The sequence below is a fragment of the Pholcus phalangioides genome, unplaced genomic scaffold, assembly GCF_987345545.1.
Source record: "Pholcus phalangioides strain wild (caught in Gottingen) unplaced genomic scaffold, Ppha-v1.0 ptg000017l_1, whole genome shotgun sequence".
NCBI classification, from domain to species: Eukaryota; Metazoa; Arthropoda; class Arachnida; order Araneae; family Pholcidae; genus Pholcus; species Pholcus phalangioides.
Genome location: NW_028301610.1, coordinates 32,896,565 through 32,916,032, shown reverse-complemented (window position 1 = coordinate 32,916,032; position 19,468 = coordinate 32,896,565). Strand labels below are relative to the sequence as shown.

The 19,468-nt window shown below is 36.4% G+C and overlaps 2 protein-coding genes across 3 annotated transcripts in view; one reads left to right on the top strand and one right to left on the bottom strand.

The window, feature by feature from the left end:
* Positions 1-8,001, bottom strand: part of LOC149072929 (src substrate cortactin-like) — a 76,521-nt gene extending 68,520 nt beyond the window's left edge. For both annotated transcript variants that reach the window (XM_089247082.1, XM_089247083.1), the window contains exon 1: positions 7,793-8,001. The gene's annotated coding sequence lies outside the window, so the exon portion shown is untranslated. The remainder of the gene's footprint in view (positions 1-7,792) is intronic.
* A 5,324-nt stretch (positions 8,002-13,325) lies between these two features.
* sl (small wing phospholipase C gamma 1) overlaps positions 13,326-19,468 on the top strand; it is a 97,329-nt gene continuing 91,186 nt past the window's right edge. Inside the window, exon 1 of the mRNA XM_089246985.1 lies at positions 13,326-13,619. Coding sequence (XP_089103111.1) covers positions 13,400-13,619 — 220 coding nt within the window. The 5' untranslated portion in view covers positions 13,326-13,399. The remainder of the gene's footprint in view (positions 13,620-19,468) is intronic.

The window sequence follows — 19,468 nt, the reverse complement described above, 5'->3', positions numbered from 1 at the left end:
ATAATCGTATCTATGCTTTTTAGGCTTTTATGCCGCATGCAAAGCTTTTTAGATAAGCAGACATTTCGTCCACTACTGTGGTGGACATAATGGTGCAGATGGGGGCAAGCAGATGATGAAATGACCTCCTTAAAAGACACTTTAACCAAAGCATCAATAGATCATGGTCTTCCATCAATGATTATTCCTTACAATAAAACCTCCTCTAATGGCCACCTCCAAACAACGGCCACAGTTTGTTGGAACCGAACGTGCCCCTTATGACATAACACTACAAGTAACCTCAGAACAACAGCCACTTCGGACATGCATATCACTATAAGAAAAATAACTCTGAAGCTGATTTTCAAGGATTTTTTTCTCCCTCTAACTCTATGGGGAAAAATATTATGTATGCTCTCTTTTCCTGGGCACAAATGCTAGATGGGTTTATTGAAGGCAGTGGAGAGGGAAAAAGCTACTTAAGTGATCTATAGTTATGCTGCTGGCTATTCAAGTCATCTCTAAATTCACTGTGGGTCACTTAAGTCAGTGTTTCTCAACTGCTGCTGTGGTGGTTGAGTGGTCATAGTGACGGACTCGCATTTAACAGGTCCTGAGTTCGAACCCCACCTTCACCACAGTGGTGGTCGGCTGAAGTTGGTATTCTGTGGTTCCCAACTTTGAGGCGTGAATGTGGACTCATCTTAACTTAAAAAAAGTCTCGCAACAGAGAATAACAGACCTACAAACAGGTACAAATGTAATTCAGTCATTACACTTTACTTCAGAAATATAGATGGTAGCACTGAAAAATCAGACACAACACTAGATACGCACTCAGACTGTTAGGTACACACTTACACTTCTAGCACAACTCACAAGGTAGTAAATTGCCTACAGATGGAGATACACCTGAATTACGCTCAGTTTGAAAAAAAAGTGTTTCTCAACCGCTGGGCTGTAACAATAGTCATACTGGGCCATGAGTGATTCAGTTTTATTTTTCCCATTAATTTCTTGTTAGTTGTGTGTACGACTGGGCCTTTTCACTTACCCAAGAGATTTACCAGGCCACAGGCTTCCAAATGTTGAGAACCACAGACTTAAGTGATCTGTAAATATGTCCCGAGTCACTTAAGTGATCTGTAAATGTACTATGAGTCACTAAAGTGATCTGTAAATGTGCTATGAGTCACTAAAGTGATATGAGATTGTGCCACTTACAAGATCACCATCTTACAAGATTAGATTCGATACCGTGGGCATGGCCCTCACATCCCGAAGCAGGGCCTCTAGACTGGGATCTTTTACGCCCCCCCCCCCCATCAGACTTTTACGGGGCCCTTTATGATGAATTTATAGCGTGAAAAAACAAAAAAATGATTAAAATGGCCCCAGGGCTAGAGACTTGTTAGTCTACCCCATGTGGGGGCCATGACCGTGGGCTACATTTGGCCCATGCATCATGGGTTGAGCATGTATGGGCTAGTTCAGTGGTTCTTAAACAGGAGTGCCGGGTGGGGTGCAAGATGGAAAACAAATTATAAAATGCGATCAGATTATTCAAGAAAATTGAGACGATGAGAAAAATTGAATTTTTCAGTTCTTCAGAAAACATGGATTATACCGGCATTTTTAAGCTTTGGCTTATAGAAATGTGTTGTGCAAAATTTGTGTCACAAAAGTTTCTTTTTCGGTTAGCTATACTTGCTTTCCATTTTAAATGAGGAAAAATTCTATTAATACCCAAAGTATTTTGTGGTTATTTCTCATCTTTTTGCATACTGCACTTAGATCTGATGCTGTCATGAACAAACTCTGGAAAAACGTCAAAAAATTTAATCAAGTGCCAAACAACATTGTGATGTTCTGGCTGGAATCAATAAGTTTACAACATTTCATTGAATCTTTTTCTTTGAAGTTCTGAGTGGTTTTAAAAATATATATTTTTTAAATTACAGAGTTCTCAGTGACTTGGAAAGTTAGGGAAAATTAAGGAAAGTCAGGGAAATTAAAACTGGTTAGGAAAGCAAATATTTGTTGAAAGTCGAAGTTCTATGAAAGGCAAAAAACTCAAAAATTAAAATTTGAAAAAGATTTAGATTTTTAATAATATTTAAAAGATAATCTATAGAAATTAATGAATAATCTATAAAAATTAATGAATAATCTGTAAAAATTAATGAATAATCTGTAAAAATTAATGAATAATCTGTAAAAATTAATGAATAATTAATGTAATTAATTATCAAAACTAAATTTCATAACAAATAGGAAAATGCATTATCTAAAGGGCTGTGACAAGATAAGTCACATCGCTCTAGGGAATGCAGGATGGGAAAAAGGTTAAGAACCGCTGGTCTAGTTGATCATAAGTATTAACAAAGAACTTATTTGCAGTTGTTAGTACATCGTTGGTCAATATCAGTTTGTTTTTTTTTGCAAAGTTGTTTCTGTTGTGCTCTATCTCAGTATTGCAACCCTAAATTTTAGGATGCCAAAATAATGCTGCCTAGATCAATTAATAAATTATTATAGTATTTATCAAGGTAATCGTACATTCTAATATAATCAATTACATAATTATCATATAATCAATTACATAATTATCATATAATCAATTACATAATTATCATATAATCAATTACATAATTATCATATAATCAATTACATAATTATCATATAATCAATTACATAATTATCATATAATCAATTACATAATTATCATATAATCAATTACAGATCGAATTAGCTTTTTACGTTATATAGATCACAAATTTTTAATGTTTTTGTCAGGGTCATTTTACGAGCAACATGGGTCCCCGTGCCAAGTGATTTTTCGGAGGCCCTGGCAAATTCTCGAAAAATTCAACTACAGGCCCGTTTACACGACACAAGCGCTTTAGTTGGTAACTTAATTTTTAGTTGCCAAGTACGATACGATGTATGCAGACGATAAGGGCCGTTTACACGGCTTTAGTTGGCAAGTGCACAAGTGATTTAGTGGTAAGTGAGATACGAACGGTTCTATTTTTTCCGGTTAAGTAGACGTATGCGCATGCACCAGTGGGCGTGACCTGCCGCGCTGGAGGGGTCATTTTGCTCTCTCACGGAGGGGTTTATTTTGATCTCAAGCGTGAAGCTGTTCATACTCCGTCGTCTCCTGAAGTTTCGCTAGAATTCCGCCGAAATATTGGATGGTGAGGTGGCCCAGAGGACACAATCTTCAAGTTTATTGAAAAATATCTTCGCCATGAATGTTTGTTAAACTATAGAAATGGAAATTACCTTGTTCAAACAAGATAAAATTATTCGATGTTGGGAAAAGCTATGGAATATTCTGTCGACGTGATGTCAGGAGTTATATATTTTTGAACCTTCAATTTTTTTGGGGAGGATTTATGTATTAAAAACTGGAGAGGGGGGTTTCGAATATTTCTCTCGTCCAGAACGAATTTGCTGCCATCTGTTGTAAAAATACACGATCAAATATTCAACATAAAGATATCATCTCTATAGATCAAATTAAAAAATAATAATGATTTCGAAAATTTGGAAATAATTTTTGTTTAATGAATTTTTATTATTTAATTTTTAACCCTTAGAATTTCCTAGGAATGCCAAGAATCTTCTCCCATATTTTCGGCTTACATAATTCATAATTATCTGCTCTTTAACATCGATTAAAACATCATATAATCGGTATTTACAACTTAGAGGAGAAATAGAGAAATCTTATATTTCTTCTCGATGACTTACTTAAGTTTATAATATGTTGTGTGTTCTTTTTTCCCCTGTGGCGTCATCTCTCGCCCCCTTGCGTGGGTGGCAGAGGCGAAAAAAGGGGACAAGCGAACTGTTTCCCTTGCGTGACCTACTTCTTGCTCAGTGTGTTGCTCTCGCGCAAGTGAGAAAAGAGTTTCTCCTTTTTTATTATGTGGAATTAATATTGTTAACCTATGTAAATAGTTTTTTAAAATTAAATGAACTTAAATATTATCAACCGTTTTTTTCAATTGGAGTCAGAATATACATCGTCCTCAATGTGTATCATATAACTATACCCCCCTTGAGTAAGTGAAAATGAATAAATTGATATTCTTTAAAAAAAATATCATATAATGTGGCTCTGATCACAGTAATCGTAAGTTCTACCTGATCATCTTCATCCATCGTTACGAAAGCTATGAGCTTTAAAAAAAGCACCTCTCTGAATGCCAGATAAATAAAAAATTATTACTATTATTCTCCCGCGCGTTGTGCATCTGTCTCTTTCCGTGGATTTGAGTAGACTGAAGCGCGCATGCGCTAACTGCGCTCACCTCCGTAAAAATTATCCAATGAGCGCCTACTTACCACTTATCGTGTGGACAGTTTCAAGAAGAATCGGTAAGTTGAAATTAAGTTACCAACTAAAGCGCTTGCCTCGTGTAAACGGGCCTTACTTCTCATTTTTCTGTGGCCCCTCTTCTCTTGAGGGCGCAGGTGGGCTCATGCATTAAGATGGCACTGGTTTTTGTGTTTTCGGAATAAAAACCAGCTATTCCCAACAATGGCCACATTTTCAGTCCCGTGGTTGCTGTGTTGGGAGGTTTTACTGTATATCCAACTCAGCTGTCCTATGTCAACAAATTTTCGGTGTTTTTTGTGGTGAATATATGATATACAGTAAGTTAAACTTCCTACTTCAATGTGTTAAATTCCATCTTTCAGCGTTTCCAAAAAAAAATAACAGTTGAAGATTTTTTGAGGTCCTCATCTGCAGTCTGTCTAGCCCAGGGTTTTCCAACCGGTGTCCCGCGGAACCATAGGGTTCCAGAATAGCTTTTTTGGGGTTCCGCGGAATCAAAAGAGAAGGAAACCCCAAAAATTTCGGAATTCTGGTAGCTGCAAAAATTTCCTCATTTTCTCGTTACTTGTTGAGAATGTGTGTGTGTGTGTACTCTAAAAAAATTCAGACAACATATTGAGATAATCTACCAGTAAGAGGCAATATTTGTTTTGGCTCTTTTCTTCTTCCTATTCTCACACACAAGTCCTTCAGATAACAACAGTCAAGATGACTTCCTGGAAATTGGTATTCCCGAAACTCCAAGACCTACATACAGATTTTATGATGGTCTTCCTTCAAAGATTCGGAACTTTCAAATTGTTCCTTTGCATTCTATGCCCCCGACTGCCTCTCTTCCTTAGGATCACCAATTGAGATTTATGGGTGTCGAATTCTTATTGCTTTTCTGAATAGCAAATCCTAAATAGCAATTCTAAGACAGAAAAAAAGGAAAAGCTTTACTTTCTAACTTGCCCGAGGTTATATTTCTCCCCTTTTACAGATTCCTTACCACAAATGAAATCTTGTTAACACGACGTTTAAGAAGTTACGTCAAAACGTCATATAAGGGTGAAAATGAAAATGACCCCCGCCCCACAGAAAATATCACAAAAATTCAATAGTTTCAATAGTATTTCGTTTGTTGTATAATTCTTGAAAAAATTACCCATAACATAAAATTTTTAAAAATCATGTTTTTTATAATATAATATAATATAAAAAAATATATGTATAAATAACTTTTAAATTACTGTAATTAGCATTACATCACCGTTGTTTAAATTTTGAGTATTCTTATATTATTCTCCTGAAGATTTAAAAGAAAAAATGTAACTTTTCACTTTTTCGAAAAAGTTTTTTCTTGTTTTATTTTCTATATCTAAGCAAAGCAGATAATAAATTGAATCCAACACTTCAAAAGTTGTCTAAAAGAAAAGAACCGAAATACTATATATATCAGTGTTTCTCAAACCATGTGTCGCAGCTGGCGACACGGCAAGCTGTCGATATAGCTGCTGATTGCCTGTTTAGTGCTTTGAAGGGGTGTTTTTTCTAAGCTATTCTAGGCAGTGCCACAACTTGAGAGTTCTGTTGATCCAGGTGCCGGACCAGAGGGGGGCACAAATTTCACACTGCAACCTCTACCTCAACATTAAAAGGGCCTCACACTTAAATGCGTACTTACCCCAGCTGACCAAGCATCTGGTTGTGTCCTGATACCGTATCTCTGCAACAATCAGTCAATTAGTCGATCATCAAAGTTTAGATTTTGAAGTGACAATATGCAATGAAAAACTATTATAGCAACACATTTTTGTGTAATCTACAATAATTACATCGATTCAATGCATAGAAATCATCATTTTCCACACATGTGACGTTTGAGTTGAAGTGAAAATGTCGAGTAATTGAAGTTTTTACAACTTATAAATGTCATGTCACCTTTTTTGCTCCTGACCTCCTCTGAGAGGGACTCTGGTCATGAATCACATGAAGGGGAAGATCTTTGTCTATCCTTCTCAGGTCTCAAAGAAAGGCATTGACATTGAATGACATTTTCTTTCTTCCAATCATTCCTTTGTTTGATGTTAAAAGACAAATGTACGGTGAAGTTCCCACGAGTGACCATCATTGTATGTGGTTCACCGAAAATTTCCAGATTTCCACACCCCCCCCCCAGTAACATATAATCGCTCTCAATGTCCAATCAGTGCTGGTCATGTAACATCACTTGTCAAACAAACATTTAAAAATTTTCTAGGAAAAAACCCTACATGGTCAATTGCTAAAAACTGACCAACTTTTCACTTTCATGATTTTGCTGAAGTTGGAATTTTTTGCTCCTCTGAAACCACAATATCAGAGTTTGTGCTCTCTTTCATCAGAGGACAAGTGATCTAGCTATTTGGTGTAGTTTTAGTTTTCACTGTATTCTTATTTGTTTGAAGCCTCAGCTCGTCTTGTTTTCTCTGCAGAAGTGTAAGAACAAATAGCTTTTGTTCATATTCACTATAGTTGCTGCTGGTTTGGCACTCTGGAAAAAGTCTGCACATTAAACGTTTGGCTTTCAAAACTCTAGGTGAGAAACAAGCCGTTCAGAATAGGCTGTGAACTGTATAAGTAACGGTATAATTATTCATATTGTGCAGAAAATGAAGGTAGTAGAAAAAAAAGGATTAAATGAGCATTTTTTTTGTTATCCTGAAGCTATGTGTATTGGATGACCAAATGAAAAGAAACAGACATTTTCATTGATGCATAGCTCATTCAATAACGAATTCACGATTTAAAATTGTCAAAGTGAGTTTTTTTAGCAAGCTTGACAAAATTAACATTTTCATTAAAACGATGAAATAGCCGAATGTTATGAAAAAATACTGCCCCGTAAATTATGGATCATATAGTCACACCATGTGTAACTCACGAATATAAATATGAGCATTTTTGACACTTTTATCTACAAGTGAGGATTCTTGTTCCTCAGATCGAATGCGGACTTTTGCGACACCCTATATATTGAAGAAATATTCAAATATATTTAAGGGTTCCGCGCAAGCTTTCACGTTGGAAAACCCTGGTCTAGCCTATAGGGAAATCCAGCACTGGCCCAAGATAATGGCAATGCCTTCATGTTATCTCAGTGGTTCTCAAAGTGGATGCCGCCAACCATTCTCATGGGAATCGACGGTATGCTGTCCTCATTTATGTGTGCCTATTCAATACCATGAGAAATGTTTCTTTTTCAAGACTACTTTGGGGAGCAGCGGGTAGGAAAAAAAAGTTTTAGAACCACTGAGCGCTACGTCATTTGATTATCATACCGAAGGAATTCATTCTATCCGCCTTTAGTAATATTAAATTTTATTCACAAACCAAAATAATTATTAAAATTTTTTATTGAGTCAACCATCAAGAAACATCGCATAATAATAAAAGAAACAAACAATTCAAGTAAATATTCTGGAAAATTTAACGTACCGGATATGATAGATAAGGGGGAAAAAAGTGGTATCAATCTTATATTGAAGCAAAAACCATTGCTGGTACGTTTTTCAATGAAGAAACAAAAACCTTATGCGATATTCGAAGGCGATCATGAAACTTAAACTTTTTACCAAGAGGACTTTAGTTACAATACACTACTGTCAACACACCCACCCAAGTCTGTTTTGCGGTATCCTCACAGTCGCGGTTTACTCAGACATGTGAATTACGAATACTTTCAGGAGTCATTAATTATAGAGAATATAGCCTTAGAAGCTGAAAGCCCTGTATAATGGATTCACTAAAGTCAATTAAACGGGCGATGCGCATTTTTCACTGAATGACTACATATTACTTTATGGCAGCGGTTCTCAACCTTAGAGGAGAAATAAATAAAATATAATAAAATATATACAATATACAGTAAAATATTAAAAAAATTATATTTCTTCTCGATGTTCTCAACCGGTGCTCAACGGAGCACTTGGGGCTCCTTGTGCACTCTCCAGGGGCTCCGCGGATGCTCGAGGAAAATAATAAAAAAACAGTAAAATTTTAAAAAATGATTATAAATATTTTTAAATAGTAAAAATAAATCAGTAATTAAAAAAATTTCCCACGGGGCTCCGCCAAAGAATTTTTTTACTAAAAAGGGCTCCACGAGTCAAAAAAGGCTGAGAACCGCTGCTTTGTCGCATAGCAACTCCGGTCACATCATCATACCACAGGTGGAGATAAACATGAAATTCTGGGGTATACATCATGGAGGAATGAATGGACACATACGATCATGGAGGAATGAATAACAGGAGGTGACGCGACCAGCGCCTCCGTTGAGAAAGCATGGGAAATCTGGGTTGCCAGATGAAGCCAGTGATCGCTCTATTAAAGGGACCAAGTAAGCCCAAACAAACCGTGGCTTCCCATGCTTTCCTATGAGAAACATCCCCGTTTTTAAAAATCATTTAAAAATTTACTATTCACTTTAGGAACTCTATTTTTTTCCCTCAAATTCTGTGGATATATTTATACGATTGAACGAGAGCTTTTACAATTTTAGTTGTTATTTGTTTTCGAATATTAACTTCAACAACATGGAACCTTTTGCAAAAATAACCAAAATTTACCCATATCTTGTGCCCTAAAATTACTTCTCGGCATTTTAATTTTAAAAATATTATGCCAAAGCATGTAATACCACAGTGCTGAGAGTGACACAATGTTTAAAGACACTTGACAAGTGGTGTTTGAAAAAATCTGACTTTTTTTTTGCGAAAAACATTATATATGCAAAACATTAGCATATATAATGCTTTTCAGCTGTTTATATTAAAATATTGTAGAAATACTTCCAGTCCAGGTAGAACAACAAAAACTCGAACACAGACAATTTTAGATTTCAAATTCAATTCGAAACTGTTTTTTTTTTTTTTCAAATTTTTGTACACATACCACTTTAAAAGCAAAGTAATAGGTACAAAATGAAGAGGGGGAAAAAAACAGCCCAAGTGATTATTTTCCTAAATACTATAGGCCAGAAAGATGACATCGCGGCTCGTAAAAAAAGTTTTTTTATTTTTAATATTTTTTTTCTCAATAGTACATCTACATAGCGGAAGGTTCGGATGGGCGGCATATATTTCAATCATACGTATTCAAGAATATGAGAGTGGAACGGAAGAAGGGTGGCGAAATTTGTACAGCCTACAGGCAGCAAAACCATAAATACACAGTGGCGGAGAACGCTCGAGCACTTCCAGTACTTTGAGGCACAGGGGCGGCAAAATGCTCTTTGCCCCGTGTGGCAAAAATCCTAGCTACGTCCCCGTCAGAAGGTGCTCGAGCACCTCAGGATTTATTCAGAAATCAAAATTCCTCATGTTAAGCTCAAGACGAGCGCCCACGGGCCTCAAACACTTTCGAAATGTCCCGGATCTATGATAATGATGAACAAAACAAAAAGACAAAATAAACAGTTAAAAGAAAAAATTATGAAAATTGCATTTTATTGGAGCTTCATATTATTTTAATTAATCATATTTCCATAGACATTAATGTGATACATCGAATTTTTAAAATAAATTGAAGGCACTGAACTAAAAACTTGTGACGAGTTGAGAGCGAAAAATCATCTTCCCCTTTCAAAAATAAATTAAAAATATAAAAACCCCTTATGCAAGGATAAACTTTTATCTTTCCCCTTTATCGGATCATGTAGATTACCTGAAGACGCATTAAACAGTCATGGTGCTTAAATTTATTTAGATATTAATATTTTAAGAGAATTCGATCCGGCAAAACCCATGTTAAGTATAGGGAAAAGAGCGGTTTGTTTGGGCTTACTTGTCAGTCCATAGGGTTGCCACAACGGCTTCAATTTTCCTGCCTGATGTCACCTCCTGTTATTCTTTCCTCCATGACATACGATAATGAAAGTTGGTGGGGGGCATGATGATGATGATGCCAATTGATAGAAGTGCATATCATGGCCCCCACAAGGGGTGGGCTGACAAGGCTCCAGCCCTGGGGCCCGGGAGGATTTAAATCATTTTTTTTTTGTTTTTTCACGCTATAAATTCATCATAAAGGGGGCCCCGTGAAAGTCTAGTCGGGGACCCGTAAAAGATCCCAGCCTAGGAGCCCTGCTTCAGGATATGGGGGCCATGGTGCATATACCACTGACGCTGGTGTGGGGGAGGAGGGCATTACCCCCTCCATGCACCATACAGCAAATTACTAGCGATCGAGTTGGGTCGGAAATGAAAGCGTCATCTCCCGGTGTTCGGGGGGGGGGGGTCAGGTTCGTGTCACCTCGGGTTCGGTAGGGAAAGAACACGCCCTCTTTGTCCTTCTCCAGTATCAAACCCACGAACCTGACGACAGCTTTCATGGTGGTAGACTAGCAAAGAACGATCTCTAGTCTTTGGGAGCCGGTCTCCCCGTTAAAAAGTCTTGCCAACGTCTTGCCTAAATGTCTAGAGAACAACAGGCCTATAACGGTACAATATTCAGTCTACACTTCACTCATAGTTCAAAAAATAGATGGCAGCACTGTAACAACTTCACGTTAGGTTCTGAATTCATAACATGCACACGCACATTCTAACATCTGCCAATTTGTTAGAAGAGAATATGGATGAGGTGCATGTGTGTGTTTCTACCCTGCATAACATTAAGTTCAAGTTACACATATAGGGTTACAGGCATCCTCATTTTTTATGTTGTTTTGGCCGTCCTCTCACGTACGTTTCAAATACGGTAAAACTCCTCTTAATGGATACTCCTCAAATGCGGTCACCCCTCTTTTACGGAAAAATAATAATTTCCCTTGGTATAATATTAATATGCATTTCAAACCCCTGATCAGTGGTCACCCCCCTCTTTCACGGACGATTTTTTTTTTTGTCTCACCGGTGTCCGCAAAAAAGAGGTTTTACTGTATTTCCCCCTTTTGTACTCATTTTCAAGTTTCTGGAAATCATTTATTCCGTGGAGTCAAAACGATTTTGATTTTTCCAAACTTTCAAACCACCACTAAACTTGGACGGTTTCTTGCATTTTGTTTTAAAATTAACGCTGATTGATTGAAAAACCTGAAATTCAGGTTTTTAACCAATCAACATTTTCACGCTGCACGCGCGTGCATAAAACCTGCTCTTAGGAAAACCCGGCATTACCGACGTTTTGCGCGTCAGGCTGTGCTCAAATCCTGTCTCCTGTAAAATTACTTTTAGGAAGAAAAAACAAAAAAGAAATTTCCAGGCGACCAAGCAAATCGAAACCCGACGACGTTATCAAATGCTCGACCATGTCCGTACATTCTTCATCGAAGTTAAAGAATTACCAACTTTAGCAACTCTGCTGAATCATCCGAAATAAAATCATAAGCTTGTTTACAGCATAACACAAAGCCTGCCACCCATTGGCGTACGCAAGGGGAAAGAACCAAGATTACAGTGTTATTTTGCAGGAAAAAACGTAAATACACCCCCCCCCCTCGAGAAAATTCTGCGTAAGCCTATGCTGCCATCAGCATGCGTCTTCCCACATCCGGCAACAGGGCCCCAAGGCTGGGGCGTTTAGCGGAGGGCACAGGCAGATTTTTTTTACGGGCCCCCTCTATAGTGAATTTATAGTGTGAAAAACAAAAAATTATAAGAATCGTCCCGGACTCCAGGCAGGGAGCCCTACCATTACCCCCACATCCTGAAGCAGGGCCCCTAGGCTGGGATCTTTTACGGGCTTCCCGACCAGACTTTCACGGGGCCCCCTTTATGATGAATTTATAGCGTGAAAAAACAAAAAAAAATGATTAAAATCCTCCAGGGCCCCAAGGCTGGAGCCTTGTCAGCCCACCCCTTGTGGGGGCTATGGCCACTGGCTGAACTACTTTCTACAGATGTACCTATTTAGATGATATCTATTTTCTACAGGGAACCATACAATACACGCAACTTGTGCTTCGTGTTTGCGTGCCATCATGAGTAATCACGTCTATAATTATCACCTCTTTTTTCCTCGAATCACAGTAAAGAAGAAAAAAGGAAGTGGAAGAATAAAAAAAGAGATGAATAAAAATGAAAAAGAATAGGCGTTAAAAAATAAGTGGTGAAGAAGAAAAAGATGCTTAAAATTATTCATGTAATAAATAATTTTGATAAGAAGATAAAAGAGGTTATTTATAATTTAAAAGAGAAAAGGCGAAGTACAAAAAAAGTACGAATATAGTGGAAAATAAAATAAAAGATCAAATAGAAAAATCGATAAAAAAGAAAGAATCAGACAAAAAGAAGTAATTGAAAAGGATATGAAAAGATAAAAAAGGAAAAGAGGAATTCGGAAAAGAAAAATGAATAAAAAGAAAGGATAAGGAAAAGTAAATAATAAAAAAGGACACAAAAATGAATGAAAAAGGAAAGGGAGATTCAATCTCGAAATTCTTAACCAGATCTCATTATCATGAGCCCCCCCCCCCCCCCGAGCTGAGCCCGGGTGGGCCCATGAGTTAAAAGACGCCACCGACTAGAATAAACTTTGGTTTTTTAATAATGAGAAAAAATAACTCATACAGAGGAAAAAATATGAATAAAGAAAGAAAAAATGAATTATCACCTCTTTTATGAATGAATTATCATCTCGAAAAGAAAAAGACGAATAAAAAAAGGTAAAGAAGAAACGTGAAACCAAATGGTTGCAAAGAAACATGAAACAAAATGGTTGCAAAGAAACATGAAACAATGATTAAAAAGAAAAAGGAAGAAAAACGAAACAATGATTAAAAAGAAAAAAAAAAGAAAAACGAAACAAAATGATTAAAAAGAAAAAAAAAAGAAAAAGGAAACAATGATTAAAAAGAAGAAAAACGAAACAATGATTAAAAAGAAGAAAAAAGAGTCAATGATTAAAAAAAACAATAAAAATAAAATGATAATTTAAAAAAATTAATTAAAAAAAGAAGAATTGAAAGGAGAAACGAAACCGTGAAAGGAAAATAAAGAATAACGATGAATTTCTCGTATTGAACTTGATTTCGGATCGGACCGGTAATCTGTGCGATCCGTTCATTTCTTAGGACGAGTTATCGTCTGGACGGCCTGGTTCATGGTAAATATGGCCGCTTCCACCGCAATGAACGGCGTTCACGTTGCGTCCTGTTCGTCCGAAATGGACCAAACTATTCGTAAATTAGAACAAGGCAGCGTCTTGGTCAAACTGTATTTAAAACGGAGACCTGAACGTCGGAACTTCTGTGTAAAATTAGAAACCAGAGAAATTATCTGCTTCAGACCTGTTGCAGGGCGTAGTGTTGTAGAAGGAGCTGGTATGTTTGTTTACATTCCATTTAACTCACTCAGGCCATGGAACATACATGCCTTTAAAATTACCATCTCTCAAGAAGTAAAGTGTTTTTATTTCTATCATTCTAAAGGGACCTTGACACGTTAAAAAGTTAGATTAAATCAGTTCTATCTCATTTTTACATTCTGTGTAAGGGATGAAAGTAGGGGAGACTGTTATACCATAGAACAGTGGGTCCGCGGTTCCCCAGAATAATTTAACTAAGAACCGTTTCATGATATTAAATAGGCACACATTAACTACTTTACGATCAGGGACCATAAGGACCCATATAAATATAATATTGCGTTTGAACGCAATATTATGTTTTGGAATAAATTTGAACAAGTTTCCTTTCCTCTCTCCTTATCATTGTAAAGCTTTGTTGTAACCTTATATTTTTTCCTCTTTGCGTTTTCTATACCTTGACAGTGATTTTTTTTCTCCAGTATATGATGTATCTTTCTACTATGTACATGTAAGAGTGAAAGAGAACAGGTAGGGTGAGGATAAAAAGAGAAATCTACTTGTACACGACACCCACTCTTTTATCTTATTATCTATTGTACTATTATATGCTTTCATTCCTTCCTTTTGTGGCTTCTTTTCTATTGTGTGGTTAGGTTAGGACAAGGTTACCATATTTATTGCCAATTCATCAAATACGGATCACATAAATTTGTTGACAACCACTTGTAAGCAAAGGGGTTAATAAGGATGGCTCTCTGCGGTGCCCTTGACAATGGCTGGCGGCACACACTTTGAGTACCACTGCCATAGAACATTACTTTCAAACTTTTCCCAGAGAGAGAGAGAGTCAGTCAGTTTATATCCTAAAATTTCACTAAATTGATTTTTAGTATCTATATACACCATCTCTTTCACATATGAATTTCAATTAATTTTCTTTGTTACTGTAATGATAAAATATAGAATTTTAGAGAAGGCTAAAATGAGGACCCGAGTTATAACATGGGTCTTGTACCTTGAAACAAGGTAAAATTACAGAAAAAATACGAATATTCAAGAAAAAATACACTAATATAGTAATACTCCTTCTTTTATGTGATCTGATCCTAAAAATTATATTTTTCTCATTTAGACACATTTTGAATAAAGTTTGAAGGCTTCTCATATCACGTTTTAGTGAGTAATGTAATAGAGCCAAATATGAACATCATATTTGTATGTTGCATTTGTTCTCTAGTCATGTAACCAGGGCTGCAACTAGATGCTTGGTTACCCGGGGCATTTTGACGCCCTCTTGTAATGTTGAAGGAGTGGTTTCAGAATGAAATTTGTATATTTGTATCCCCTCTGGTCCAGCTCCTGGGGAACAAGACCCACCTGCTCTCCCCAGTTGCGGCCCTGCATGTAACCTTTAATCACGCTTGTTAAATATAACTTGTTATATTTTTATCATCAGTTGTTCTTCGTGTCATACATTCATGAACCCATCTTTCAACATTAACCACTTCACATACAAGGTTTTTGGCAAGAAATCTGGACTATCTCTATTTGACGAATCAGCGATAAATCTGGTATCCTTGTGCTAACCTAACTACATGTTAGAAAAAGGAAAAAGTATAATAGATGAAGTAGATAAGAGTTATTTTTTTAGAGTCCTCTTGTCACCCTCAGCCTACGGGTTCTTTGTCACTCTTATATGTATGTATAGTAGAAAGATACATTATATATGTTTTAAAAAAAATCTTTAACAGGAGTGTAGGAATAAAAGAGGGGAAAAAAAGAGCAACTTCTGTAGAAATAGGGTTACTATAAAGCTTTGCAATGGTGAAGAGCAAGCAAAGAAAACACAGAGAACTTGTTTGAATTTATTCCACTGGTGTTTGGATGTAATATTATGCCTGTGATCGTAAAGAAGTTAAAGAGACTTAAACATGAAATCATGTTCTTTTTCTATAATTTTCCTGCCAGTGTACTGTAATTAGCAGTGATAAAATACAGTCAAAAGTCATTGTGATGACCCCCATTATTCCACCAAAAATGGGTGTTATATTTGGAAATTATATCATGTCGACTTTAAATTTGGACAGAATAAACTATGTCAATCATTTTATTATAATGTAAGCAGATGAGCAGATGCAATGAAAATGCATCTGGTTATCTATAAATACCCCAAAGCAGAATGCTTGGCATTGTTCTGCAATGAGCCTCGGCTGAGTGGAAATGTTCTGCTGTGAAAAATTCCCATATTAATTTTTCTTTACTTTTCTTAAAATTCTTCCAGATTTTTCTGTAGCAGCACTGATTGTTCTCAAGATATGTCACAGATTTCGGCATATTCTGCTTTAGGGTATATACAGGATTCATAGCAAACAGGGAGTATGGCATTTTACTGGTGAACCGTTCATCCTGGAGGGCATAATTCCAATTATAAAAAATTTCCAAATAACATGTACTCAGATATGTCATTCATGTTGCAAGGGATTGTATAGTTATTAAAATATAAAAATTAACTTTTTATGCAGTCTGTCTCTCCTGATGCCAATTAAAAAAAATTCTTGTTTCTGAGTGCAATATTCACTGAGATATTCGAATTCAAAAAATGGAGGAAAGTTCTGAAAAAAGAGCTTTGAATATGGGTAAACCGTTTTCCCGCATTTAATGCTGTTTTTTTCAACTTTCCTCTGTGTTTTGAATATCTCAGTGAATAGTGCACTTAAAGACATGGAAGTTTTGGACCAGGAAGTTTTGGAAGTTGGCACCAGGAAAGATAGGGCAACAACTTTCTAATTGGGTTTTGAAACACATTGACTGGAAAAAAGTTAATTTTTATATTTTAAAAACTATACAACCTCTTGCAACATGAATGACATATATTATACTATACATTATTTGGAAACTTTTTCTAATTGGAAGTATGTTCCTGTAATTTTTATATTTTAATAAGTAAACAATCCCTTGCAACATAAGTAACATATCTGAGTACTACACGTTATTTGAAAACTTTTTCTAACTGGAATTATTCCTCTAGGATTAATGGTTCGCCATTAAAATGCCATACGCCCTGTATATAAAGTAACATATCCTGACTGACTGATTCATCATAGCCAAGCCAAAACTACTGAAGCTATAAATATGAAATTCAATTAATAGTTTCATTTTATGATATAAGGACTTACTAAGAAGAGGTTTTTTAAATATTGACCCATTAAGGGCAGTCATAAGGGGGTTCAAAGGTTATATAGATAAATCATGCGAAGCTGGAACCGCTGAAACTATGAAATTTGGTCAATACTGTCATTTTGTCGTGTGAAGACTCAGTAAGAAGTTGTTTTCCGAACTTATACTCTCCAAACGGGGTCATGAACTACCAGGTGTACAAGTATGAAATGCGGATTTCAGAAAACAGATGGTGCATCAATGCAGTTTGTGCTATAAAGATTTGACACTGCGCCATTTTGTTGTGTCATCAACAAGTGTCAGATGCGCACGAGTGTTAAATTGGAAAAGTGTGTGCATAGTGTTGTATTGTTGTGTTCAATATGTCGAAAGTTATACTGAACAAAGAGCATTTGCGGACAGCATTAATTTTTTTGTTTTCATTTGAAGAAAACTGCTGCTGAATCATACCGATTACTTTGAGAAGCTTATGGTGAACATGCTCCATCGCAAGATACGTGTGAATGATGGTTTCGGTGTTTCAAAAGTGGCGACTTCGCTGTTGCAGACAAGGAACATGGAAAACCGCCAAAAAAAAAAGAAGATGTGGAATTGGAAGCATTGTTGGATGAAGATGATGCTACACAGACACAAAAACAACTCGCAGAGCAATTGGGCGTTAGTCAACAAGCTGTTTCCAATCGCAGTGCCCCATGATAACGTGAAATGCTCCTTGACAATGTTCAATTGTCAATGTGCAATGCTCCATCACATACAGCAAAAGCGGTTCGTGGCACGTTGGAAGCACTCAGCTAGAAGTTCTACCCTATGCAGCTTACTCACCAGACTTGGCTCCTTCCGATTACCACTTGTTTGCATTGATGGGTCATGCAATTTCTGAGCAACGCTTTGGTTCATACGAAGATGTGAAAAAATATCTCGATGAATGGGTCACAGAAAAAGGGGAAGATTTTTACTGGTGTGGTATTCACAAATTTCAGGAAAGATGGGGGAAATGTATAACAAGCAATGGAGCATACTTTGAATAAAGCACTTTTTATCATTCTTCCGAATTTAACGTGTTTTTTTAAAAAAAAAATCTGCATTTCATACTTGTACACCTGGTATAAACATGAAATTTGGTCAACGGTTTTATTTTATCATGTAAAGACTAAGTAAGAAGGGTTTTTTTCTTTTTTTTAAATTTGACCTCTAAGGGGGTAATAAAAGTATTCAAAGGCTATGTAGAGAAATCATGCGAGCCAAACCTGCTGAAATTGTACGTATCAAATTTGGTCAGTACTTTCATTTTATCATGTCAAGACTCAGTGAGAATGATTTTTGGTAATTTGATCCCTAAGGGGGTCATGAGGATGTTCATAGGTCATTGGCGTATGCAAGGGGGGGGGGGGTTTAGGGTTCCAACCCCTCTTGAGACAAGATTATAGTATTATTTTGCAGGAAAAACTTAAACCCCCTCCCCTCAGAATGAAAAAATCTGAACCCCCCCCCCCCAGGAAAATTCTTCGTACGCCTATGTTATAGGTTAAATGGAGAAATCATGCCAGGCTGAAACTGCTGAAACTATAAATATGAAATTTGATAAATATCTTCCTTTCATCATGTAAAGACTCTGTAAGTAGTTTTTCGAAATTTGATCCCTGATTAGGGCTTAGAGGTTACACAGAGAAATCACGGCAAGCCGAAACCACTTAAGCTACAAATATGAAATTTGGTGAGTAGTTTTCTTTTGTAATGTATATAGACTTATTAAAAAGGGATTTTTCAAAATTCAACATCCAAGCTGTGGTGGTTTCATGAGAGCAGGGCATAATCAGGGTAATTATCCCCTTTCCCAGACGTTCGGTTAAATTGATTTTTCTTTTTTTGCAATTCTGGGAGAAAAAATAAATGAGAACATGCAACCACACACACATATACAAAGTCAGTTTTGATGAAGTATCAAATAGGAAAAAAGTCATAGCACAAATCATCGTAAAAAGTTATTAAACCCCCCCCCCCCAGGATTAGTAAATCCTTTCTGAAAAAAAGAAAACCCCCCTCCCAGACAGTCTCCGGAACCGCCACTGCATCTAAAGGGGGTTCATAAGTGGGGGAAGGGTTCAAAGGTTATATGAGGCAATCATTGCTGAGTTCAAACCGTTGAAGCTATAAAGATGAAATTTGGTCCGTATCATCTATATATATATAAACGAATGTGTATGTCTGTTTGTCCTTTATGCATTACTACACCATTCATCCGATCGCCATGAAACTTTGGGAAGTTGTTGAGTACACTCCCGCGAAGGTTTCTGACATAGTATATCTATCCTACGATAGGTGGCGCGCGTGTCGAAGGTTTCTGGCATAGTTTGTAGCGGGTGCTACACAACTGCGATTAATATGTTAAAATTAATTAATGGCGATTAATATTAAAAATAATTTTTTTATTATATTAAACATATTGATTTATTAAAAAAAAAAGAAATATTTAAAATAACAAAAATCAGGTGTGGCATATCCACTACAACTGGGGTTTCCATTCCAACTAGCGATAAGGTAAAAAAATTTTTTGCACGCTGTTCACTCATTTATTTTTTGTGAGTTCAAGGGGGAAGATGTATTGTTGCCACATATTCCAATGATTCCAACAGATATGCCATTTGAATTCAAACCTTTACAGTTTCCGGTGCCACTCACATTTTT